This window comes from Oryx dammah, unplaced genomic scaffold, assembly GCF_014754425.2.
Source record: "Oryx dammah isolate SB20612 unplaced genomic scaffold, SCBI_Odam_1.1 HiC_scaffold_16, whole genome shotgun sequence".
NCBI lineage: Eukaryota > Metazoa > Chordata > Mammalia > Artiodactyla > Bovidae > Oryx > Oryx dammah.
In genome coordinates, this window is record NW_024070200.1 from 22,742,606 (window position 1) to 22,768,088 (window position 25,483).

General features: G+C 44.4%; 1 protein-coding gene across 1 annotated transcript; it reads left to right on the top strand.

Moving 5' to 3' along the window:
- Positions 1–23,709: 23,709 nt before the first annotated feature.
- Positions 23,710–25,097, top strand: NKX2-8 (NK2 homeobox 8). Its single transcript, XM_040256735.1, has 2 exons — positions 23,710–23,866; positions 24,541–25,097. The coding sequence occupies exons 1-2, from the start codon at positions 23,710–23,712 to the stop codon at positions 25,095–25,097; spliced, it is 714 nt and encodes a 237-aa protein (XP_040112669.1).
- The last annotated feature ends 386 nt before the right edge of the window (positions 25,098–25,483 follow it).

Below are 25,483 nucleotides of genomic sequence, written 5' to 3' on the forward strand. Positions count from 1 at the left end.
GCAGAGGTCTGGACCCTGGAGTGGATTAGACTTTGAAAAAGGCTGTAAATAAAGTGAGGAGGGATCCTGTGTCTCCTCTGCAGCAGTAACCCTGAAAGGGACATTGCATATCCTCTAGGAATCCTAGAACTGGCTTCATGGGTCTTTAAGTTTATAATAAGTCACTATCAACACATGGATTTCTGGCATAAATTTTGAAATACGTCACTCCTGTTTTATCAAGAGTGGCAGTCCCACTCAGGGTAAAAAATATCAACTGAACTGGAACGTTCTTGCCTTTAATGGAGATTTTGCCAGCGTTAAGATACAACTGGTAAGAGGCATTCTTTCCACTTTTCTCTAAGTTGCAGTCTACCAACTAGCAGATTGCGTGGATCAAAGATTGGCTGTAGTTCTGAAAAGAGTCAGAACTGAACTATAATTATAAAACAAGACTGAAAATGGGGCTCCTTTGCTGACCCAGCTGGAGAATATCCACTTAGCGGCCCTATGTTTCCTTGGCACTTTCATAACAGAATTCTTGTGTTGTCAGCTCAGTAGCAGTCTTGCTGCACAGGTTTCTTGGAAATGACACAAGAAAAGAGCCTGGGATTCTTTTTATAAGCATTGGCCGCAGAAATTAGAACCAATAATCCTCCCTGGTGCCACTGCACAACTTACTCAGAGGATACACATCTATGGAATGGAGAATCCTTTAGAAAGATTGGCCCCTTCTTCTAAAAAAATGATGTGGGCTTAATTTCCAACAGCCAAAATCTGTAAACAGGAAGAGTTAGGAAAGAATTCTGGAATAAATGGTTGAATTGAACTGAATCGTTTCAGAAGATGTATGAAACAAGAATGGAAAGAATGAATAAATATGTTGTCCCAAAGACAAAAAACTGCAGGGATCTGGCAGGCTCTAAATCTCAAGCAAGCTGGGCCTTCATTTGGTGGGACTTTCGCGTTAAATTCATGCAGATTTCAGGTAGAGCTCTAGAGGGCAGCAGAGATTTCCTTGATGAGGAAGGTCACTTTCAAAACTGCAAGGTACTAACATTTTTTGCATATGGTGCTAATTTTTGTTTTTGCCTGATGTGTGCGTGTGCTAAGTCACATCCAACTCTTTGCAACCCCATGGACTGTAGCCCACCAGGCTCCTCTGTCCATGGAATTTTCCAGGCAAGAATACTGGACTGGGTTACCATTTCATACTCCAGGGGGCCTTCCCAGGCCCGGGGATGGAATCCACATCTCTTGCGTCTTCTGCATTGGCAGGCGGGTTCTTTATCACTGTACCACCTGGGAAGCTCCTTTTGACTGATGTCTGGGTTTAAACAGAGTCTAGACTATTATAGAAATATGGAAATTTAGGCCTTAGAAGGTTTGCAGTATTTTCAGGTTAGTTCAGTCCTCTTATTTTACCTAAGAGGACCTTGGCACCCCCAAGGGGTTAAGTGATTTTCCCCAGGTCATCTAGTGATAGCAGCAGTTAGGACTGTCCCCCACCCCCCCCAACCCCCCACAAACTCACAAATGTGTTCTCTCTTACATTTAATCAAGATTCTAGAAAGTATTTCTCCATTCATTTGGAGGCTTGAGTTCAAACACACATTCATGTCCTATACAAAAAGGACTGATGGACATTCCTAAGTCTGAAGCTGGTGCTTTTTAAGTGCTGTAATTAACTCAATTTAGATTCTTCCAAAGAGCCAGATCAATTCAAATTTCCCCTGCCCATACTTCCAGGCTTTGGACTCTAGGTGGCAACATAGGACCTTTGGTTTGCTTTCCAGGAGCAGCGGCAGTCTGGATAAATCCGTTGAGGGAGAAACTTGATTAGTGGCTCTTCTTGACCCCGGTAGAGTAATGGCATTTTCTCTTGGCTAAGCTGACAATCAGGGCTCGGATGCTCACTTCTTAGATGCTAAAATTATTTTCACTATGATCCTCTGACAGTGACTTATTTAATAGGCCAGACTCCATTATGTCATCTGTTTGGCAGGGTCATATCTAGAGATTAGAGCATTTTTATTGCTTTTTAAACTTCATAACATTCAGGTGACTGCTGCCCCTCTTCACCGAACAGCCCCTGCCCCTTCCCCATTTTCCTCGGCCCAGTCATAGCTACCCCATGCTCTGACCCTAGTGCCCTACCCAACAGTTTAACTCAGTGGAATCAGCTTTCAGTGGGCATAAGGGACCATCTTGAAAGAACAAAGTTTCAGAGAATGGTCTGAGTTGGGAGAGTGGCACTTCATATATTTGTTTTCTGGATCTATAACATCCCTAGAGTAAGTTTTCTTGAGAAATGGTCTCAGAACAACATGGGATGGTTGGAGAAATGCAGAATTGCTGGGCCACACTCTGGACCTGCTGTGCCACAGCTCCTGGAACCTGTCTGTTAGCTCCTAAATAGACTGGACAGTGGGCCACAACGGCAAAGAAGCTGCAGTTTGGGGGTGGGGGAGGTTTCTGAACAGCTGGTGGTACCATTTCCATTTCTTTTGCTGCCTCTGGTTTACTTGCCTGGTACCAGAGTTTCACTGCTGAACTTGAAGGCTTAAAGTTCAGGAATAAAGGTAGACCCCCATTTCCCAGTACCTGCTCACCCCTTCTTTTCCCCTATCGTAACCTGACTCCATAACACCTAAGGACACATAACCAGAAAGCTGGTGTGGGATGGAAAGAACATGAACTTTGGAGCCACAGACAACCAGGATTGAATCTTGACTCAATTGTCAGATGACTTCCCCTGCAAGGGCTTCAGTTTCATCAGTTAACACAGTCACGACCGTTTGGATATAAGGTTTAAGGAATATTTTTTTCCAGTATTTTTTTGCATTTTCTTCCCTCACTTTAAGTTTTAAAAATATGATTTTAAATTTCATGATAAATATTACTAAAGATACTCAAATGATACAGATGTGATTAAAATCCCGTTTAACCTTCCCAATCCAAAAGCCTAGCCGAGTAGGATTGTGCTCTGCGTCGTTTCAAAACATGCTTTCATGAAGTGATGTCAGATTTTAGGAGTCTCTCCATGTTAGCCCATTTAGATCCATTTAGTCCTTTTGAACTGCTGCAGGGCACAGCCTTTTCTCTAGGACTAGAGAGTCTTAAAAAATTGTACACATAATTTTGCATACTACTTTCGCCATTTCACATATGTGGTAAATATTTTTCTGTCTCATTATATGTTCTTCAGAAAATACGATTTTAATTATTTCATAGTAAAGTGTTAGTCACTCAGTTGTGTCCAACTCTTTGTGATCCCATGAATTGTAACCTGTCAGGCTCCTCTGTCCATAGAGTTCTCCATGGCAAGAATACTGGAGTGGGTTGCCATTTCCTGCTCCAGGGGATCTTCCTGACCCAGGGGTTGAACCTGGGTCTCCCACATTGCAGGTAAATTCTTTACTGTCTGAGCCATCAGAGAAGCTCTGTACATTTAATTTTGCATACTACTTTTTCCATTTCAAATATGTGGTAAATATTTTTCCATCTTATTATGCATTCTTCAGAAAACACGATTTTAATCATTTCATAGCATTCCAGCATTAAACATACTAAAATCAATAATTCTCCAATTATTGGATATTTAGGTTGTGCTCAGTTTTTTGTTTTTTGTTTTTGGGCTGCACTATGTCGCATGTGGGATCTAGTTCTCCAAGCAGAGATAGAACCCATCCCCCCTGCGCTGAAAGTGAAGTCTTAACTGCTGGACCCCAGGAAATCCCATTTCAATTTTTGATCAATTGTTCCTTTTTAAAGATCATCTCAGTGGCTCCCTACACTCATCGTTCCCACTGCTCCCTTACTTAGGGATTGTTTTTTTTGTCATAGCTGAATAATTGAGGTCCTTAAAAAGGGGCTGATGGAATCAAGGTCGTTTTGTGGTTTCTGCACTCACCTTAGGAACGGATTGCTCTATGAGTGAAGATGGATGTTGAATTTTAACTTCTTGAATTTCTGTTGAAACTCCACTCACCTCAGCCTAATAACTGAAGCAAAATGAAGGTATCTTTCCAGAACTATTTACTTTGAGCAGGTGAGCATTTTCACAATTAGAAGGGAAGCTTGCAATCAGTTTCTTTAATGGAAAAGGCTCTCTTATAGAATTAATCCATGCATGGCTCAGAGGAAGTAAGACTCTCTGAAATTGATTGGATTAAAGGGGCTCCTTAAAATCAGAAATACTTGGCCCGTTCATCTCCTCTGCTGGGTGATTGACAGAGGTCTTCAAACCATCATCCTTCATGGGAGGTACTTGGCACAGGATCCATGTGATTTTAGAGCTTCTGGATTAGAATCAATTAAATCCATAAACAGAAATGAACCGCCATCGTTATCCCCTGAATAATATCCCAACGTCTTCACCTGGCCCACTCCAGTGTCAGGCAGGAGTTATAGATAGGCTTGCTGCCCCGGAAGGGGCAGACCTACATGCAAATACTGAGAGTAATGATCATAAGAAGATGCACGGGGTTTTAAGTGAGACTTGAACTTGAATATCTGTTTTGCCCTTTGAAAAATACAGGAGGAGCAGAAGACAGCCTCTACCCTTGAGGACATGTTAGTCGAATATTACTGAACCACAACAACATCAAAAGCACTAAACTAGAAACTTTTACAGGCTCAACAAAATGCAACAGCGACTAACCGCATTGCAGATTAAAATAACATTAGAAGGAAATGAATAGCATTACTGTTTGCCAAATGTACAGATCATGTGAATATTCCAAGTATTCAGTGTTTCTCCTAGAATTTCAATGTTCTTTGACTCAGAAGAGCTTAGATAATTGGGGGCACAATTTAGGTTGTAGGATTTCCATTATTTAACATCTGCGGTCTTCAGGAGTGTGATTAGAGCCTTGGTTCTTTAGGCCGACAGGAGACTGGTCCTCTCTTTTATGTTTTTCCATCTCTGTCTCTTCCCCTCTAGCCCTTGACAGACTCACCTGGTCCAAGGAAAAAGAAAACCAGGACTTCAGACGCTCAGGATTTATATAGCACCATCACTCTTGGCTTCTGTGATTCTCTAACACCCTCCATGGTGTTGGAAACAGGACTTGTCAGCTCCTTTTTAGTGAGAGAAAGTGAGGCAGGAAAGGGTAAATGGCTCCCTGGCCACCCAGCAAGACCACAGCAAAGCCAGGATTAGGACACAGGCCTTTTGAATTCCATAGTAGTGCCCTTTTCTCTTTATCCCTCTTTTACATTTTGGGCCAAATGCTTGCTTTCTTTCTGGTTAAAAGCATCTCTTTCACTAGTTTTTAACCACAAGTCAAAAAACCTACCCTTTGGCCATCTCCTGGGTGGAACTTTGTTTTCAGTCATTCACTTCTAACTGCACGGGGTGATAAGACACTGGGTCTCCCGGGGAATTTGTGCTGGGAACCTGAGGGTGAAAGGTCATCCCCTTCTGCAGCCCCTGTTCTTCCTTTGGCGAGTTGTCAGGCAGCCTCTCAACCATTGATCAATCAACCCCGACGGCAGACTGCCTACTGCAGCGCTCGCTGACTCTGTCAAAACGGGAATCTTCCTCTTCAACCCATCTGGCCTCTCCCAGCACCTCCACGAGGGTATTTTCCCACCATTCTTCTTCTCTCGTGTTTTCCTCCTTTTTTACCCCCTGGTCCTTACAGTCGCACTGACTCTAATCTCAGGATGTAGTCACCAGCTTTTTGCTGACCAGGGGAGGTTTCCATGGATTCGCATTCAGCACCTCATCAAGTGCGGTCACCTCACCCCTATATGTGGATTTTTGTGCATATGAGATAAACAGTGGATCAATCCATGGAAAAAGGCCATAGGCTGTTTAGAGCCAGGAGGGGATATAGAAGTCATCTGATTTAACAAACTTATTTTTACAGATAAAGAAACTTAGAAAGAGGTTAAATGACTCTCCTAGGTTATGTAATTACTGACACAAATACTATTAACCAGATCTTCTGATATCCAAATTTCTTTTTCCTCCCATGAAACCGTCCAAACCATCCTTCTTCTACTTGTTATAGCTCCTTTTTCATGATATTTGTCTAATTCCAGTCATTTTTTAAATTTTAGAGATCATGGCCTATTTTTCATTTAATTAAGACATTAAGTATCATCTTTCAGATAGTGAAAACATGTTATATCTCATACAGTATTTTACCCCCTAAACATTAAAGTAATACATGCTCAATGTGTAAAACTTGGGAAATAAAGAAAGGATACCTATGGAACAAATAAAGAAAAAAAAATTACCTAATTTTACCAGCTGGAGATAAATTACTACTAATGTTTTAATATATTTCTTTCTAGTTTCATATACTTCTTACAGTGTTGAAATCATGCTGTATATAGAGTTTCATATTCTAAGATGTTTTGTTTGTTTACTTGTTTGACAGATCATAAGACTTTAATGTGTCATGAAAAATTCTTTGTGTAGATGATATAAAAAGCTGCATGTAGTCTATCTTTGATAGTAATACAGTGCTTTTAAACATGGGACATCTAGGCGCATCCCAACTTTCTATATTTAAGGCAGTGTTGCAATATATTGGTGTGCATACATGTTTCTATATATATTTCTTATCCTTCCTTGGAAAAAACTGCTAAAAGTGGGTCAAAACCTATTTACATTTTTAAGGCCCATGATACATTTTACTCAATTACTTTTCAGGTAGGTGATGCCAACTGACACACCTACCAACAGGCTTTGTGGTACTTTTTAGGGTATTTTTCCCAAAATGTATCTCATTTTATTATCAGTTCAGTCTTGACAGGTCCACAGTCTAAAGTAGTTGCTGCCAAACATCAGCTGTAAATTAAAATTGCCAACCAGACTCCCAGCCCCCTCTGTGACTGTGTTCCTTTTGACTGTTGCGTCAGCAGCATCCCCACCCTGCCCTGCCAAGAGAAGTTGGCTGCTTTCTGACTATGTACACGTTACTGTGTTAAATGTATCGGAAAGCCTACTGAGTGACAGATGGTAGGCCATGTGCGTGTGCTCAAGAGCAGAGGTGAAAGACAGGGTTTGTGGCCTCAGATAGTTCTAGATGTGGAGGGGGAGACAGTCATGGGAGCCAGCAGGGAGAACAGAGTTTTAGATGCTGCTGCTATAAAGAGTGTCTGCACCAGCTGTATACAGCCCAGCCCAAGCGCACAGAACTCAGCCTTTGCAGGCACAGGCAGCATTTAAGAAGACACAGCACTTAGAGTGTACCTTCAAGGGCAAAGAGGTGCCAGATGGGAGACCTGGGGTGTCAACAGTCTGCGCAGTGGGAATGTCCTGAAGCAAACTGCTCACGGTAGAGTCACCTTCAGAGACTGGTGACCTTGGGACAGTTACTTAACTTCTTTATACCTCAGATTCCTCATCTGTAAAGATACCACTAATATAAACGACTTCATGGGGCTGTGAAGGACAACTGAGATAACATAGGTAGAAAATTCTTGGTGCATCGTCAGAACCTCCGGAGATGTCATACCATCACCACAGTCATCATTCCAGGGGAAGCACTGAGGCACGATGAGGAGGGCATGGTGGGAGATGTGGGGTTGGCAGAAGAAGGGGCAGTGCACAAAGGCCTTTCTACTGTTTTGAATCACACAGTTTTTACCCCAACAGCTGTAATTCCCTCGTAGCTGTCTGGAGTTGACTATCTGAAAGCAGGAGGCTGAATGGATAATCTCCGTGGGTTCCTTCCACCTCTGAGATGTGATTCCCACCCAAGACCATATGAATTCAGTCTCAGTCCTGGGGACACCATCTCAAATAACACAACCCCCTCCACTTAGCTTATCAATAACCAAAGGAAGGTATCTTTCCTGCCTTCTGGGGCTTTTAATGATTAACATCTACCCAGTGGGAACAATTATTTTAATATCGAACTATTTAGTTAGAGAATAAATTCCTGGCAGTGGAGAATGTGTAAAAAAGATCCAGCCAATTTTTTTTTCCCCCTGAAAAAGATCTTAGGGACTTTCACCCACTTTGTGGCTTGGTTTTACTGGAAGGAAATGTGAAACAAGATGGACTAATTTTGTCCAGAGAATAGAGCCTCTCTGCTCACTTTCCCTCTTTTCTCTTGCAGCTTAAATTTAAGCAGCAGGACGACAGCCACAGTCTGGCTGCCTGCCGCATTGGCGGCCCTGCCTCCCCAGTTGGGTTCATCTCGGATTACCTGGTTGGTTCATGAAGTCAGCCCAGGTACTGTTCCCTCCCCACTTCATTCCTGTCTGCCCTCCCCCCGACTCCCCTGCCCGTTCACGCTCCTTAGCTATGCCAGCTTCTATGAGGGCAAATGTGTCACCAGAGAGTACATTGTTTTCTCCTTGGACAGACAGGCTGTGAGCTGGGAGAAAGGGAATAACCATGCCTCCCAGTTTGCACAGTTGTCCCAGCATAATTATCATAGTGCCTCTTTTTTTTTCTCTCAGAAGTGTCGTGTTTGGATAATAAATTACGTGCAAATTCTATGGTCACATATATATCAGACGTTCAGTCCCTCAAGGTCAGGGACTGGGTCATTTGTTATTATTAAATCTCCAGCACACAGCCAAGGAGAGGCAGCTGATAGTCTTCTGTACTCTCTATAGTTTAACCTTAGATGACTGTCCTGCCCTCTTAAAGGCCCTGGGATCTGAACCTGTTTTTAAATGATTTGTACAATGGATATGATATTACTTACTTTCTAGAACTGCAAACAGGTAAAAGGAAACAGTGATTTTATGTCTTAGAAATTTTAAAACATTATGCAATGTCATTTTCTAGAACTTAACACAGCTTTTGTCGCATCATAGTAAGCGTTCCATAAGTGCTTGTTAGTTGAATGAATAGAATGAATAAACTTGTAATAAATTAGCAACTCTCAGTGGGGAGAGGATCAAATCTACTTAAATTGTAATGCTATACATAGCAATCAAAACTGATTTACAACCCTACCCTGAAGCTGATCTATAGATACAATAGCAAAATGAATGTGTCCCGTAGGCTTACTGTGAGGACTCATTGTTCAGTTGCTAAGTCGTGTCCAGTTCTTTGTGACCCCATGGACTGCAACACGCCAGGCTTGCTTGTCCTTCACTATCTCTTGGAGTTTGCTCAAACTTATGTCCATTGAGTCGGTGATGCCATCCAACCATCTCATCCTCTGTTGACTAGAAAGGAAATAAATAATTAAAAAATATTAGGGACGGTGGTAAATGAGACCAAAGCATGACTGAAGGTGACCGAAGGAGTCAGGTTCCTACAAACTGGCCCTCTCTGTAACTTCAGGATTCACCAGTAACTCCAGTATTCTTGCCTGGAGAATCCCAGGGACAGAGGAGCCTAGTGGGTTGCCGTCTATGGGGTCGCACAGAGTCGGACGTGACTGAAGTGACTTAGCAGCAGCAGAGAAGGGCGAGACCTACTGTACCTGGCTTTCTGGTAAAGGAGATAACCTTTATACAGCACTGAGCCGGGCTGGTGATTCAAAGTGGATTTCTTGGTTCTTGCTTAACTTAGGAGCAGTTAGGACCCAAGGGAAATTCACTGCTTATGCCAGTGTGGAAATTCCTCTGCCTGGGTGCACTTTTATGACCTGACTTTTTCACCACTAATGTGAACTCATCTCCTTTTTTCTGATTGGAAATAATCTAACTAGTTCTGATTATCTAATTCAAAGTTTTGGTCTTGCTCACGGAAGTCTGTAACCTACTCCTGTGCGTGTACTTGGACTTTAGGGCTTGTTTTCTCACAGCTGAACCACTGTCATGCCCTGATTTCTCTTGCTTTGGTTTCCTCAGGGGACCAATCAATCAGGGTCTTTTAAGAGATGATCTGTTCTTCTCTTTCCTGATCCAGGCAGGTTTCCAAGTTCTTGACTCAGTCATTTGGGCAATGCATCCTCCTAAGAATCAGAAGTCACTAACTGGTGTCACAGCAACATGGCCAAACCAGCCAAGCTGAAGCAGCACAGAAAACATTCCTGGACAGGTCTGGGAGCGTGAGACAGCCGAGAAAGTGACAGCATGCTTCCAGGCACCCTGTGATACCTCTAAAGATGCATGGCAAAGGTATAGCATTAGAGACACATCGTTCAGATTTGTATCCTAGTTCTGTCACTTAATGGCTGCTTGATTTTGGACCCCGTCATAGTATCAGTATTTATATCTGTAACACAGGCATGTCATGAAATATAATTCCCAGGATTATGAGGTCTGAATGAGCTACATGTTGTAAAATGTTTAGCACTATGCTTCACATACTTCTTTTCTGGAAGCGTGAAAAGAATTGCATACAGAAGGCAGTGATTGATCCCTCAACTTAAAGGAAGGCTGCAGAGAGAGATTTAATTCATCTGGAGACACTTGTCCACACTTAGTGGTACAATAGTAGCAATAATGTCCTTGGAGAGAGTCTTAATATCAAGGAAAGACCATGAGGTTTTCCTTGTCAAAAATAGTGGAAGAATGCAATGTTTGGTTCACTGAATAATTTGGTTAAGAGAGAGTTCTCATCACATTGTTCTTTACATCATGGAAACTCTATAAATATTCCTTAAATATACTATATGATAATATGGCATATATCACATATGAATTCTCAGTTTTTCAAATAATATAATATCCTGTCTGTAATATCAAAACCATGCAACATAAAAATCACTCTTAAAAGAAGGATAATTCAGATAATATTTCAAGAGCCTTTCATTTTCACTGAAGGATGCTGGTACATTACTTTGCATATTAGCTTTCTTTGAGTGTAGTGAGGAAAGAATAAATTTCTGTTGTTATAAACCACTGAATTTGTGGTAACTGGTTATGGCAAGCCTAAATAGCTAATGCATTAGGCAATACCTGAGTGGAAGTTTTGATGTCCACATTTTATTACTTGTTCTCATAAATATAGAAGTTATATTTTAAGGAGATATGAATTTTAGTCCACTTGGAAGCATACTCATTAAATAATTCTACACTTTACAAAATAATGATATCTTACTGAAACATTATATCAAATTTTAGTACATAAAATAATATGCTAAATACCTTGAAAGAATTCACCATTAAACATCCATGTTCAGTGAAAACAGTTGTAAGGCAAGTATCATCCCTACATAGTAAATTTCCAGGAGTGAAAATAGCAGAGTAGTGTGACTTCTTCATTATTTCTGAGCCACTCACCTTCACTTTAAAACTCTTGCTCTTTTCTTGTTAAACTAGCTATTATCTGGACCTGCTAGAACTAACAAACTTAAGTACCATTTTGAACAAAATGCTTTTTTCTCCTATAACGTAAAAACTTAGCATAAAACTCTAAGCATGAGAAAGTTCAGGTTGCCTTTTATTTACAGTCTTTATGGAGCAAATAATATTCATATTTTGAATTATGCAAATAAGCATTTACATGATAAATCGTAATTGCTCTCAGACAGCTGTTTATAATTGGGTAAATGAGACACACTTTTAAATTGTCTAAATACATACTTACCCATGTTTACATATTTATACACTAGAGTATAACTGTTCTGAATCAGCTGTTATCCTCTATTGTGTCATATACAGACCAAGGGAAGAGAACTTTTCATACAAACAGTGAAATCCCCTTTAATTGGTCTGAGATCAGAACCAGTCCTCTTAAATTAAGCGTGACCTCTCTCCACATACCCCTAGCCTGTGGCATCCCACAATACCTCAAGCAGGAAATTATTTTACATCACTTTGGTTGGGTGGGAAATTAATCCCGACTCAGATTCTTGTCCCATTAGATACACCTGTGGCAAAGAAGAAAGCTGTTCCTTCTAATGAAATGTTTCTAAACCTTAAAAGTCCAGTTGTCTAACAGTTAGCAATGTATTCTGGTGTCCATTTAAAAACTTAAGTATTTCTTCTGAAAACACAGAAGAACTAGAGAGCATGGTGCCTGTCCTGAAGAAGCTGACAGTCAAATTAGGGAGATGAAATGAGCACTTTGAAATGTTCAGGAAGCAATTTAGAGGATAAGCAGATGGTGTAGACTGTAAGAGCTAAAGGAGTCTGGAAAAGAAAAGAAGGCAAGAGGACATACAGCCTGGGGTGGGGTGGCCTGGGTTTTCAGGACTCTGGAGCTAGCCCCCTCCTCCCTGCAGAGTGGATGAGGACTGTCCAGCTCCTGGAAGGCAGCCAGAGATGTGGAAGGCAGGACCTGGGCAGTCCAATGCACACATTTCTTCCAGCACACTCACTCACAGCCCCGCAGGAAAATCAGAGGTCCTGATGTGAGAGAGGCAGCCTTGTGAGAGAGGCTGCGAAGCACCCTTTTCTCCTCCATTTTTCTGGGTAGAAGAATTCTATGCACTGCCCCCTTTTAAAAAAATCTTAATGCATTTCCCCTTGTTTCTTAAGGCAGTCAACATTTGCCCTGTTTCTGGTTCCTCTCCTGGCAAATGCATTTGTTTCTGATCCATCTGATTCTGTTCTTACGTGGTGTTTCATATGTGCTGAAGAGAGAGAATTTTTACTGCAAGATGCTTGGGCTGAATTGAGAGGACTCAAATGCTACTTCAGGGATTCACACACCAGGAAGAATGAAGCCTAGAGACTGGGGGAAATACACCTGAAGCAGCTACAGAAGCACCCAGAAATGAAAACATTAGGACTCTAAGGATAGAAGCCAAGCCTCTATCCTTCCATTAAGTACAATGAGAGCGTTTGCATCTTGAGCGGCTTTCTGAAGCCATAGCAGCAAGCAGACCTGAGCCTGAAACTCTGAAACTGGAGGGTCTGAGTAATGCTGCCGAGTTTAAGGAAACCTCTTCTATATGCGGCTTTTTCCTAACTCTGTTAGGAGAAGAAACGCTACTTCAGGGACTAGTAATGCAGGATGTGCTGAAGTAGAAAGAACCCTAGATGAGGAAAGTCCAGGCTCCAAGCCAGACTCTGGGAGACGCTGGGCAAGTCACCCTCTCTCTCCCCGTGCCTTAGTTTCTTCTTCTGTGAACTGGATAAAGTTCACATCAGCTCTGTGACTGATGATCCTAAACGTACAGCCAAGCTCCCCATTGGCTATATGAGGCTAAAATGCAGCCTCCCCGCAGGAATCCCTCCTCCCAACAATTCGTTATTATCACAGCAATAACACCACCATTAACTGAGCACCTACTAACTGTGGTAAGCACTGTTCCAGGCGCTTCACACAAAATATCTCAGTCATCTCAACACCTATAGAAATGGTCACTTCCATTTTACAGGTAAGGAAAGTGAAGCTCCGAGAAATCATGAAGCTTGACCTGGGTCACTCGGGTATTACTGGGAGACCCAGACTTCAAACCCAGGTTTGGTCTGTCTCTCTGATCCCAAATCTGGTGCATGTTGGAAAGAAAAATCAGGTTGTGTCTTCTGCGCTAGGCCTTATGCTTGACCATATCAGCCTCAGCACCAGCTCAGTGCATGGTGCTTAGGACATAATTATTATTGTTGTTCAGTCACCCAGTCATGTCTGACTTTTTGTGACCCCCATGGACTGCAACTTGCCAGGCTCCTCTGTCCTTCACTATCACCTGGAGTTTGCTCAGATTCATGTTCATTGAGTTGGTGGTGCTCTCTAACCATCTCATCCTCTGACGCCCTCTTCTTCTTTTGCCTTCAATCTTTCCCAGCATCAGCATCTTTTCCTGAGTCAGCTCTTTGCATCCGGTGGCCAAAGTGTTGGAGCTTCAACTTTAGTATCAGTCCCTCTGTTGCAGGAAGGGGGACCCCTTCCAGGGCCCGAAACTGGGCTCTTGTCTAACACTCAGAAATGAATTGTCCAAGGAGACACATGTGCTGACAAGGCAAGAGATTTTATTGGGAAAGGGCACCTGGGTGGAGAGCAGTAGGGTAAGGGAGCCCAGGAGAACTGCTCTGCCACATGGCTCGCAGTCTTGGGTTTTGTGGTGATGGGATTAGTTTCTGGGTGGTGTTTGGCCAATCATCCTAATTCAGAGTCTTTCCTGGTGGCGCACGCATCGCTCAGCCAAGATGGATGCTAGCGAGAGGGGTTCTGGGAAGTGGACGGACTCGCGGTGTCTCCTTTTGACCTTTCCCAGACTCTTCCAGTTGGTGGTGGCTTATTAGTTCTGTATTTCTTATCAGGATCTCCTGTCATAAAACAACTCATGCAAATGGTGCCTGGCCAGGGCGGGCGGTTTCAATCAGTGTGCTTCCCCTGACACCTCCAGTGAATATTCAGCATTGATTTCCTTTAGGATTGACTGGTTTGATCTCCATACAGTTCAAGAGACTCAGTAGTCTTCTCCAGCACTACAGTTTGAAAGCATCAATTCTTGGGCACTCAGCCCTCTTTATGGTCCAACTCACCCATGTCCATGACTATTGGACAAACCATAGCTTTGACCATATGAACCTTTGTCGGCAAAGTGATAACTTTGGTTTTTAATATGCTTGCCATATTAAATGCTTGTTAAGTTTGTCATAGCTTTCCTTCCAAGGAGCAAGTGTCTTTTAATTTCATGGCTGCAGTCATGAAAAGAAAGAAAACCCAAGAAAAGAAAATCTGTCACTGCTTCCACTTTTTCTCCTTCTATTTGCCATGAAATGTTGGGACCAGATGCTGTGATCTTAGTTTTTTGAATGTTGAGATTGAAGCCAGCTTTTTCACTCTCCTCTTTCACCTTCAGCAAGAGGCTCTTTAGTTCCTCTTTACCTTCTGCCATTAGAATGGTATCATCTGCATGACTGAGGTTGGTGATATTTCTCCTGGCAATCTTGATTCCAGTTTGTGAGTCATCCAGCCCAACATTTCACATGATGTACTCTGCATATAAGTTAAATAAGCAGGGTGACAATATATAAGGAGTACCTTGTGGTATTCCTTTCCCAATTTTGAACCAGTCTCTTGTCTCATGTCAGTTCTAACTATTGCTTTTGACGTGATACAGGTTTCTCAGAAGACAGGTAAGATAATCTGGTACTCTTATCTCTCTAAGAATTTTCCACAGCTTGTTGTGATCCACCCAGTCAAGGGCTTTAGTGTAGTAAATGAAGCAGTAGATGTTTTTTCTGGAATTCCTTTGCTTTCTCTGTGATCCAACAAATGTTGGCAATTTGATCTCTGGTTCCCCTGCCTTTTCTAAACCCAGCTTGTACTTCTGAAAGTTCTCAGTTCACTTATTGCTGAAGCCTGGCTTGAAGGATTTTGAGCATAACCTTATTAGCATGAGAAATGAGCACAGTTGTCAGGTAGATTGAACATTCTTTGGCACAGTTCTTCTTTGGGATTGGAATGAAACCGTATATTTGTGGATTACAACTTTAGCAAAATCTCTTCCTCATGAGGGCCTTGCATGATAATAAGGCTGACTGGGTGGGCAGCCTTTCTGTGGGCAGTGCAGAGGGTTATCAATTAGTGTAATTCAGCGGACTCTAACTGGTGCCCAGTCACTCTCATTAACAACCTCTGGATCACCACCAGCGTGGCTGCTGCCCTCAGCTGCCAGAGCGTCCCCCTCCTGCCTCTGGGATATATTTGGAGGAAGAAAACAGGCTGTGGATACACGCAGGGCATGAAACAGGACTAAGACAATCCCGGCCACCCCAGCTGCCTCCTGAGCAGGACTCAGGGTAGCTGGCCTGGCCGCTGGCTCCAGGTCTCTGTCTCCGGAAGTGACTCGGATCCCTGTGGGTGGTCGCTCCCAAGGCCATTATGCACGTGCGGCTTTCTGCCTGTTGACATTAGGGGATGTGCCCCCACCTTCCCTTTGTTCCATCCTCGATTTAAGACCCATTTGTTCTCACAGGCTTTTAACTGGTTTTCAATCTATGTTCATTGCTAGGGTGAGTTATCTTTTTCAAAAAATGCAACTTGCAAAGAGTGTCTGTACCCCCAATTAGCATTGTTAAGCAGTTTGGAAACAAATACAACTTAGACAAGATGAAATAACACTCTGCTAGTCACTGAGAGATGCTGCTGAAACAAATCACAAAGGATTCCTGGAAATTAGTCTCTGTTCCCTACAAGGACTTTTGAAATGCTGCAGGCCTTCTGGTCCCTTAATTGGCATCTGAACAAAACCACCCTTTCTCCTCTATATGCTACTCCAGAGGTGGTAAAACCCACTCCCTGCCACTGGCTGGCCCTTTACCCACCTCCAGTTGGTAAAAGCTAGGGCTGGATGGAAAGGGGTCATCACCAAGCTGACCAGACACTCTCTTGTTCTCTTTCCTTTCTCTTTCCTCACTCACTTTCTCTTCCCTTCACCCAGTTGCTTCCACCTCCATTCATGGCAAACGTCTCCATTCCCTTTTGAGACACTAGCAGTTTCCCTTCTCTGCTGCCTGCCCTTTGGGAATGTTCTTGCAACCAATCCATTGTTGGGGGAATCAGGAACCTACTAAGACTTGAGTAATAGAAAATCTCTAGGATTTGGCTTCTCTAGGATTTGCATAATAGAAAATCTCAGTAGTGGAGAAATGAGTGTACGTGATAAAAAGAGATATTCATGTACTTTACCTAATGGTTCTATAAAAGAAATGATTAAGATGATAATTCCTGAAACCTGAGTGGCTTTATCTTTTATTACAGAAAGAACCAGAGGACTAAACTCACCACAGATAACCTATCAATTGCACCATATAACCCCCCGCATTCTGGCACCTGCGCTTTCACAAAGTTCATCACTTTTAATAGTCCTTTTAACAATATGTAAGAAATAGAATGTATAGCTTGTAGAAATACATATTATTATTTCCTTGATTTCCCCCCTCTAAATTTGCTTTACAGACCAATCCTTTTCCTTAAGGAAGAAAAGGTTTTTTCTTTTTTTTTTTTTTCTTTTGAAGTAGACAAAGCCAAAGAGCAACTAAAATTCAGTGTGTAGCTGTCCATTGCTTTCATACACCACCACCTAAACACACCCATGCTCCATTGCCCAAGGAAGGAAATGAATTCTAGTTACGTATCCAAATCTATGTATGCAGGTCCTCATGCCATAGCCATCCAAGAATTTATATCAGTCTAATTTTTGTGAACTGCCTTGATGTGAGGAGCTGGTAAGGAAAACAAGCAATAGAAACACAGCGTCAGCCACAGGTGGTCTTTACAGTTGGTTCATGAGACCATGAACTGAGGGAAACTGGACACAAATTTTGTGGAAATTTTAAATTAAATGAGAACTTGACAAGCAGATGGAATGGGAAAAAACACAATATAAGTTTTGTGAAGCACTCTTTTAAATTTCTTCAGGTTACTGTTGTAAAGCAAAATGTTTTAAGGATAAGTCAACAACAGTTTAGTATAGATCTTGTTAAACCAACAAAAAACTCATTCAGCAGGATACATTTCTTTCCTTCAGTTAATTAAAGGTCATAAGCAACTAAAAATATATATTAAATTTCTTATCTTGGAGATACGCAAGCTGTCATTAAAAAATCACCTAAAAAAGTTCAGCTTTACTGTACATAGTTATATTAAATACACAGCATACATATTTTAGTATTAGAATCCCTTAGATAAAGTCACTTCTTAGTTATTTCCTAACTTGAGTAAGTCCAATTCATGAGTTTTAAGATTCAGAGCAATATAAATTAGAACAATAAATTTCTCAAGAAATTCCAAGCACCCTTCCTCATATCCTGTTATTGAAATAAACCAAACCTAAAATGCCCAGTGTTGAGCTTTGTCATTTGTATATTTGTCTGGTAGCTCCAGAGGTAGTTTCCATGGTAAGCTCCCTGTGCACAAGAAGCAGGGTGAGTGGAATGTCTCCTGCCAACGAAGAACTTTTCACTGACAGTGATAAAGGCCGAGAACCTCCTTCACACAAATGATTGAAAACCAGAACACGAAGGACATTTTTATTTTGTTTTGTTTCCTTTGTGTGGTATCTGACTTCAGTGCAAATACCCATTTAATCAAGAATACAAAGACTGCCACCTTTGCTGGCTAAGGGAGTTCCAGAGACTGCAGTAAACATATATAGCTCTTTTCCTTTTTTTGTGAGGAAATTCCTGTGAGGTTGTCATTTCATGCTCCTGTTGTGCACTTTTGCCTCCTCTTAGAAGAGGGAAAAAGATTTTTCCAAAGGAACATTTCAGAGTAAGCTAAATCAAATCTGGAAAAACTTGAAATGCTTTAAAAGCTGACATTTATCTATTGTCATTTAAAATATATATATAACTGACATATAACATTATATTAGTGTTAGGTGTATAATGTAATGATTTGATATATTGCAAAATGACTACCAGAATAAGTTTAGTTAACAACCATCACTACACTTAGTTACAGATTTGGTTTTCTTGAGGTAAGAACTTTCAAGAGTATTCTCTTAGCAACTCTCAAATATACAAAACAGTACCATTAACTATAGTCTTCATGTTACACATTACAGCCTCAGGATTTATTTGTCTCACAACTGGAAGCTATTGTCATTAACTTTTAGAAATATAAAGACTTTGGGGGAGAATATATAATAGAAGCCCCTGTTGACTGGAACTTTTTGGCTCAGGCATTTTTTTTCTCTTTGAGTTGATGAGATCACATTGAACCTATAGCTCTAAGCTAGCATAGACTCTTTCTCTTTCACCTTTTCTAATACCTTCTATTACAATAGACTATCTTTCTCCTCTTTAGGTCCTCTTCATTCTCCTCCCTAATTTCTTCAGTTCTAGGGATATCACAGTCTATCTGCCTTCAAGTCTCTCCTTAAGCTTTGCTTCTTCTAGGCAATCTGTCCTGCGATAACAAGGGTGAGGGCACACTGCAAACATTCTCAAATGTATGAAACATGAAGTGATATTATATTACGAATGCTATCCTCATCACTGAGGATATGGAAGAAAATGGAATATATGATTCTGAGAGACTGTGGTCCTTGTTTTCAGCAAGTATTAACAAATACTCTCCCAGAATAATAACTGGTTTAGAGTTTGAATTGCTGTCAAATAAGAAATAGTATCTCATCTGAATAATGCAACCCTTTAAAAATCCCTAATAGCAGACAAAGTAAAGGTGTATTTAAAAAGACCTCATATTGCTTGGGTAACTCACAGAAAAATAATAACTGACTTGAATTGAAGTGCTGGTGGTTATATGCATACCCTGTAGGCAGGCCTCTCTGTGATGTACCAGGGCAAGTATTATAAAATATGTCCCTGGGGTCAGTCTACTCTGTCAGTGTCTGGGTGTGACATTAAGTGTGACTTAGGACCTAGACCTTTAAACACAATAAGAATATGATATAAATTACATCTATATCAGTCAAACAAAGGATTATAAGTTGTTACCTTTTTAAAAAGAAAAGATTAGATAAAATTGAGCAGTTTAGCTCTGGACAAATAAGATTTAGCACCCTCCACAAAATGTAGTATTCTTTTTATTCTGACAATTTACACTCCATGTTATCACAGCTACTCTTATACCATGGAAAGGCATGAGAAAGACCAGACATATTTAATAAACTAGTTTAAAAATAAAAAGTTATTTGCTGGCTTTTTAGGAAATGGAGACTATAATGAAATACATTTACTTTTTAATTCATTGAACCATTTTACCCCCTACATTTTTTTCATGTATATAACTAAACAAAGAGAACTAGATATAACTAGATAAACATATTTGGAGAGAAAAACTTTTCTTCTAGTGATCAAGCACAACAAAAAAGTCCATGTAAAGTCAATATTTTAAGGAATTTAAGGTGGGATCTTTCAAATCTTGTCATTTGACATTAAACAATAAAATCTAAAGCCCATTTCAAAGATGTACTAAATTCCCAATCTGAAAGTAATTGCTGTTCCTTGTCCCATGTGTATATATCATCAGCACAACTAAGAAAGAATTGCAGCCAGGCCTGGACCACCGCCAAGCAATTGATTATTAGTCATTAAAAGGGAAATGTTTACTTATTCATGGCAAGTAGTTTTTAGAAGGAAAGGCAAAGAGGTCTGATTTTAAATGCTGTCTTTTCTTCCCATCCTAAGGCTGATGAAGATCATTCACTTCTTCTTGGAAATGTCAAAAGCCCATTTTTATTTTCCTTTTGCTATTTTAACCAGAATACTGATAAAAAGGGGAGAGCAGTTGCTATGAGGCAAAGAAAAATGTCCTGGCAGTTGAGGGCCCTCCATCTATCAAGGGGAATTTGCAATGTTGCCTCTTTTCAAGACTGTATAGATTTGCAGGATTTTGTGAAACACTTAACCAAAATGGAAGGATTTAAAAGCAGAATGCAAGATATAGATGCAATCATTTTTTTTTAAATCAAGATACTTTAGTTTTATTTCAGAATTTTCTAGTCTTAAATTCTCAAGCACGCAGCAGTGATGACCATCTTGGCTAATACTTTTGAAAGGGTGATTAGTGCAGACTGCTTAAGTATACTCACTATAGCACAGATGCTTTAAGATTAAAAACTCTTACTAGGATTGAGATGCACTACATCCAATTACAGGGAAACAAATACTTATCTAATTAAGTAATAATATTCACAAGCTATGTTGAGTTTCAAAATAAGTTCAAGTGTCCAGAGCATCGAAGAATATTTTAAAACTGGAAAAGAATAGCCAGTCATTTGTTTACCAGTGATTTCTAGGATATTTCTAATATGTATAAAACCTAATATCACGACGACCTTTTTTCTAATGACCCAATGTCAAACTTATTTTCTCCTCCCATGTCTTTGAGCTTATCTGATGCAAATAAGCAATTTTAAAAAGCACCTGCATCTAATAATTTTGGCTCTCCCTTTTTCTGCATTTCTTCAGAAGTCACAGTTTAAATGGAACTATCTCCTGGAATCCTCCGGCTCTGGCTCTTGGAGATAATTTAGGTAAAGTCCCAGAGAAGAGCTGAAAGGAGGACTGGACTAGTGCAGAATCCACGATGAGGTAGGGAAGTTACAGTGCTTTCCAGAACCAGGAGGTACAGTTTCCTTGGAGTATTCAAAACAGACTGGGGCCCAGGAACGCTGTTCCCAGATCAGGGAGGTGAGGCTAGAAGTAACATTTGGAGCTAATCCCAGAGCTAGGTCCTTCCTAGAGCGCAATCGCTGGATGGGGGATGTATCTCCTCTTTGGGAGCCAAATACTAAGAGTAAAAGCAAATATTTGATGCTGAAGAGCTCTTAAGAACTGAAGAGTGCCATTTGCTTATTTCTACCCGTCAGTGTGGGCTTAGGATGTTAAATAGATTAAAAGGCTAAGAGAGGTCAGTCACTCCAGGAAAGACGCTTCTTTTGCTTCTCTTGACTTGGTTCTCCTGGCAAAATTGTTATCTACCTACCCCTCCCCACTCTTGTGGGGTCTCCTTGGGAAACTCAAAAGATGTCACATCCTCTTCTAGAGCATTCTGGAAGATGTGGGGCCAGGATCCTAGGGATGAGAGGTCTAGAAGGGTAGGAAGACCAAAGTCCGCTAGTTAATGCGATGAAGATAGTTTTAGAAAAATTCAAGAGATATATAATCACAAAGCTGCTAGGGTCCTTAGAAATGACTAAATCTACTCTCTTATGTTTCCTATGAAAAAAGAGCCTCAGAGTGGTGAAGTGATTAAAGCTTGCTAGGGACAGAGCTAGGATGCCAACTGGCTTCCAGGTCAGAGCTTCTTCTACCTGACACAGCCTCCAAGTTCAGACTCGAATTTGGGAGTCTGTCCTAATACTGGCCTAGGACAGTCTTTGTCAGTAGCTTCCTTCCACCTCTCCCAGGAGAGGGGCTGACAGAGGTTTCTAGGCATCGGGCGCCAGCCAGAGAGAAGGCCACGCGGCCCTGGGTCAGTCTATGACCTGCCCAGCCTCTAGGGTGCGGAGCTTAGGTGCTGGGCACTGTGCGCGCAGGGTTTCCGGCTTCTGCAGCTCTCTACCCCCAGCTCCCTCCTCCGCCCTAGCTCGGAGGGGAGAGCCAAGTCATTTCAATTTAATCTTCTTTAAAAAGACATAACTAATAAATCTATTGCCGAGACCTCGGAGAGACGGCCAGCAGAGTGGATCGTGCTCCCAATCCCATTGAACTCCATTGAAAACCATGACAACACAGGACAAGCTCCGATTTATCCCGGCGCGCTAAAGCGCATTGTGAGCAGGCGTCAATCACGCATTATTTCGGACTGAACAAATGCAAAATCTTGACTGGAACAAATGCTTCCAACAGGTCCGGGGCGTCGAGCTCCATTTCCCCTTTGTCCGCGGCCTAGCAGTTGGCCTGTATTGGGGTTGCCTCCGCCCGACCACCCAGCGCGCCGCACAGTCCCGGGCGCCTCGGGCACGCATGACAGGGAAGCTACTGGGAAGGGTGCGCCGGGCCGGGTGGGGCGGCCCCAATTGCACAGGAGCCGGGTCCGGGTTCCGATCAGGTGGAGACAGGTTTCAGGTGCGGCCACCTAAGTACCGCCGGCTCGCACCGAAATTTAACAACCCACTACCCTATCCACTGGCTGTAGGAGAGGCTTCTGAGAGCGCGCTCGCTCGGCCCTTGCCTGAAGCGCGGCTACCGCGAAACCGTGGGCCAAGAAAATGTGCCCGGCTCCTTGCACCTTCTACACGACCATTTCCTCGGGTAGGGAACGAGATGTCAGGAAACCCCGAGCAGACCATCTTTTCAGCCCAGCGGGCGCACTAACTCCCGCAATCGGTCCCTTACCAGACCAGGCCCGGCAGCTTTGGTGGAGCAGAGAGCCCGAGCCACCCAAGGCCTGCTCTGGGGCAGAGGACGCACCTCCAGCCCCCGGCCTGGCGTTGAGTCTACGGAGCCCAGGCGGTGCCCAGACACCAAGGAGGCAGCAACGTCCTCCTAGAGCGCCCTTGGAAACGCCACCGCCCGTGAGGCCTAGAGTGGGCCTGGGCCAGCCACCGGGGCAGAGTGGGAAAACGAGCCTACTGCCTCGTAGGAAAGCAGTTTGGCCTGATTCCGCCTCCATTTTGCTGGCCTGGGGCAACCCGCGCAGAGCTGGGGCTCCCCAGATGCTCCCAGCCCTTCCCGAGCACCGCTGAAGTTGCGGACGCTTGGGGTGTGGGAGATTCCTAGCGGTCTTCGAAACCCTCTGCACAGGTGCTGGCGGGGCCAGGCCTCTCCTCTGCGCCCGCCTGCAACTTCTCGCCTCTGAATCCTTACAGGAGCCCAGCCGAAAAGAGAAAAGAGAGCGCGCCAGTGTTCAACGCCGCCTTGTAAATCACTTTCCGTATAATTGCGGGAAACGAACACTCCAGCAAACAAGCTCGAGGAATAAAGCAAACAAGGAATAAATTCCTGGGTGCTCATAAACCCACCCAGGTCGCCCCCACCTTTCCCGGCGCTCCCGCGGGGCCAGGCTCGATGTCAGCCTCCGAGGAGGAGGAAGCTGGGACCGGCGGGCGGTGGCCACCGCTCGCCACCCAAGATGTTATTCTTTGGTAACAATCCCCATTATCTGTCCCCACTTGGGGCTAATCAGACAGAATCACTAATGCGGAGGGCAGCTTCCTGCCGCCTCTGGGAGGTAACGGGGCGCCCGAGGGGCGGGGGACGGGGCGGGGCGGGGCGGGGGGCGGAGGTGGCACCTTCCGGGCTCGCCGGGCCTTTGGTGCAGCACTCATTCAGGTACTTAACACCCGGGAGACCCGGACCTCGGCTTTCAAAGCGTCCCGGGTGGGAAGAGCTGTTTATATAAACTGGGATTTCACAGTAAACGCGCTAATATCTCGGCAGCCAGTGCATGGCGTGCGCCTCTCACGCCCACCCATAGGAGCGGCGTCCCGGGCCGCCCCTCGGTTCCAGGTCTACCCTGCCCCCGCCTCCTTCCCCTGCGCGGCCATGGCCACCTCTGGACGCCTCAGCTTCACCGTGCGCAGGCTCCTGGATTTACCGGAGCAGGATGCGCAGCACCTGCGGAAGAGGGAGCCGGAGCTGCGCGCCCCTGCGCCCGGCCCCTGCGCCACCTGGCTGGAATCCGAGCGCGGCCACTACCCTTGTGAGTGAGCAGAGGACTGCGGCGGGGGTGGAGGCGGGGGAAGTGAGCGGGCTCAGAATCAAGTCCCCGGCTCGTGCGGGGATGGGAAGCGGAAACCCCAGCCCAAGGTCTGGATTTCCTCAGTGTTGGACCCACAGACTCTGTCCTCCTGAAATCCCTATGCCAGTTGGCGCATCTTGAAAGCAGATCCCTGGGCCTGGCTCTAACGCCCGGGATTTGGGTTTCCGTTTCTAGGGCTCAGAATATTTAAATATATGAGGCCGCCCTTAAATGCCTGAAAAAGTGGCCACGTTCTTCTGGCCTCGGTTTGGGATGAGCAGTACTGGCGAGCCTGGATTCAGGGCTTTGCAAACGTCGGCAAACCGTAGTGCAGTCGTCCTCAAAGTGGCCCGTTTTGGTGAGGCAGCTTGCAGTGAATTCGTCTGCCAGCGCAGCGACCAGGACGGATTGGTTTTAATAGACCCCCCGGGGTGGGTTTCTTTGGAGGCGCAGTCCCAGGCTGTGGTTTAAAAGGTCGTCGAATTCAGAGAGGTGGTTTGTCCAGACATGGGTCCAGGAAAGGAAACAGCCTCATCCCGAAAGCCGCGGGCGAGTGGGGGCGCCCGAGTGGGTAGGCGCCCGCGCTCCAGAGGCGGCCGGCATCTCACGGGGCCGTGTCTCCTTTGCGTCCCTAGCCTCGGACGAGAGCAGCCCAGAGGCCAGCCCGAGGGACTCGTCGCAGCGGCCGTCCGCTGGGCCTGCGTCTCCGGGCTCTGACGCCGAGAAGAGGAAGAAGCGGCGGGTGCTGTTCTCCAAGGCGCAGACGCTGGAGTTGGAGCGGCGCTTCCGGCAGCAGCGCTACCTGTCGGCGCCCGAGCGCGAGCAGCTGGCGCGCCTGCTGCGCCTCACGCCCACACAGGTCAAAATCTGGTTCCAGAACCACCGCTACAAGCTGAAGCGCGCGCGCGCGCCGGGAGTCGCCGAGGCGCCCGACCTGGCAGCGGCTGCCGAGGGGCGCGCCGCGCCCGGCCTGCTGCGCCGCGTGGTGGTGCCCGTGCTGGTGCGCGACGGGCAGCCGTGCGGCGGCAGCGCCGAGGGGGGCACGGCCGCCGCCCGGGACAAGAGCGCGGCGCCGCCGGCCGCCGCCTGCCCTGTGCCAGGCTACGCCGCCTTCGGGCCTGGCTCGGCTTTCGGCCTCTTCCCCGCCTACCAGCACTTAGCGCCCCCCGCCCTGGTCTCCTGGAACTGGTGAGGCAGCCGAGGGGCGCGGGCACCTGGGGCTACGCCGGACTCGGAGTGAGCTCTGCGGCCGGGCCGGGCTACAGCCGGAGACCTGGAGCGCGGCCCGCCGCCCCACCTCCTTCGGCGCTGGGGTCCTCTCCGGCGCCCCCCCCGGCCGGCACTGCGGCAACTTTCGCCAAAACACCCCGTCTCCTCTTCCCTCGACCGCCAGACCCAGAGATAGATTTTATTGCTTGAACCTTATTTGTACATCTTAAAATAGTTATTTGTATGGGAAGCAACTTATTTTAAAAGAAATAGAATATTTTTCCTCTTTGTGGTGCGAGAATAAAATGTGTAGGGTTGGGTCCCCTTTTTGCGTGTCTGCCGGAAACGGAGGTGGGAACAGTGCTTGCT

Bases quoted from the DNA above. Each gene is read 5' to 3' on its own strand.
- NKX2-8 (XM_040256735.1), top strand. From the start codon at position 23,710: ATGGCCACCTCTGGACGCCTCAGCTTCACCGTGCGCAGGCTCCTGGAT. The intron at 23,867-24,540 runs GTGAGTGAGCAG...TTGCGTCCCTAG, and splicing joins CGAGCGCGGCCACTACCCTT to CCTCGGACGAGAGCAGCCCA.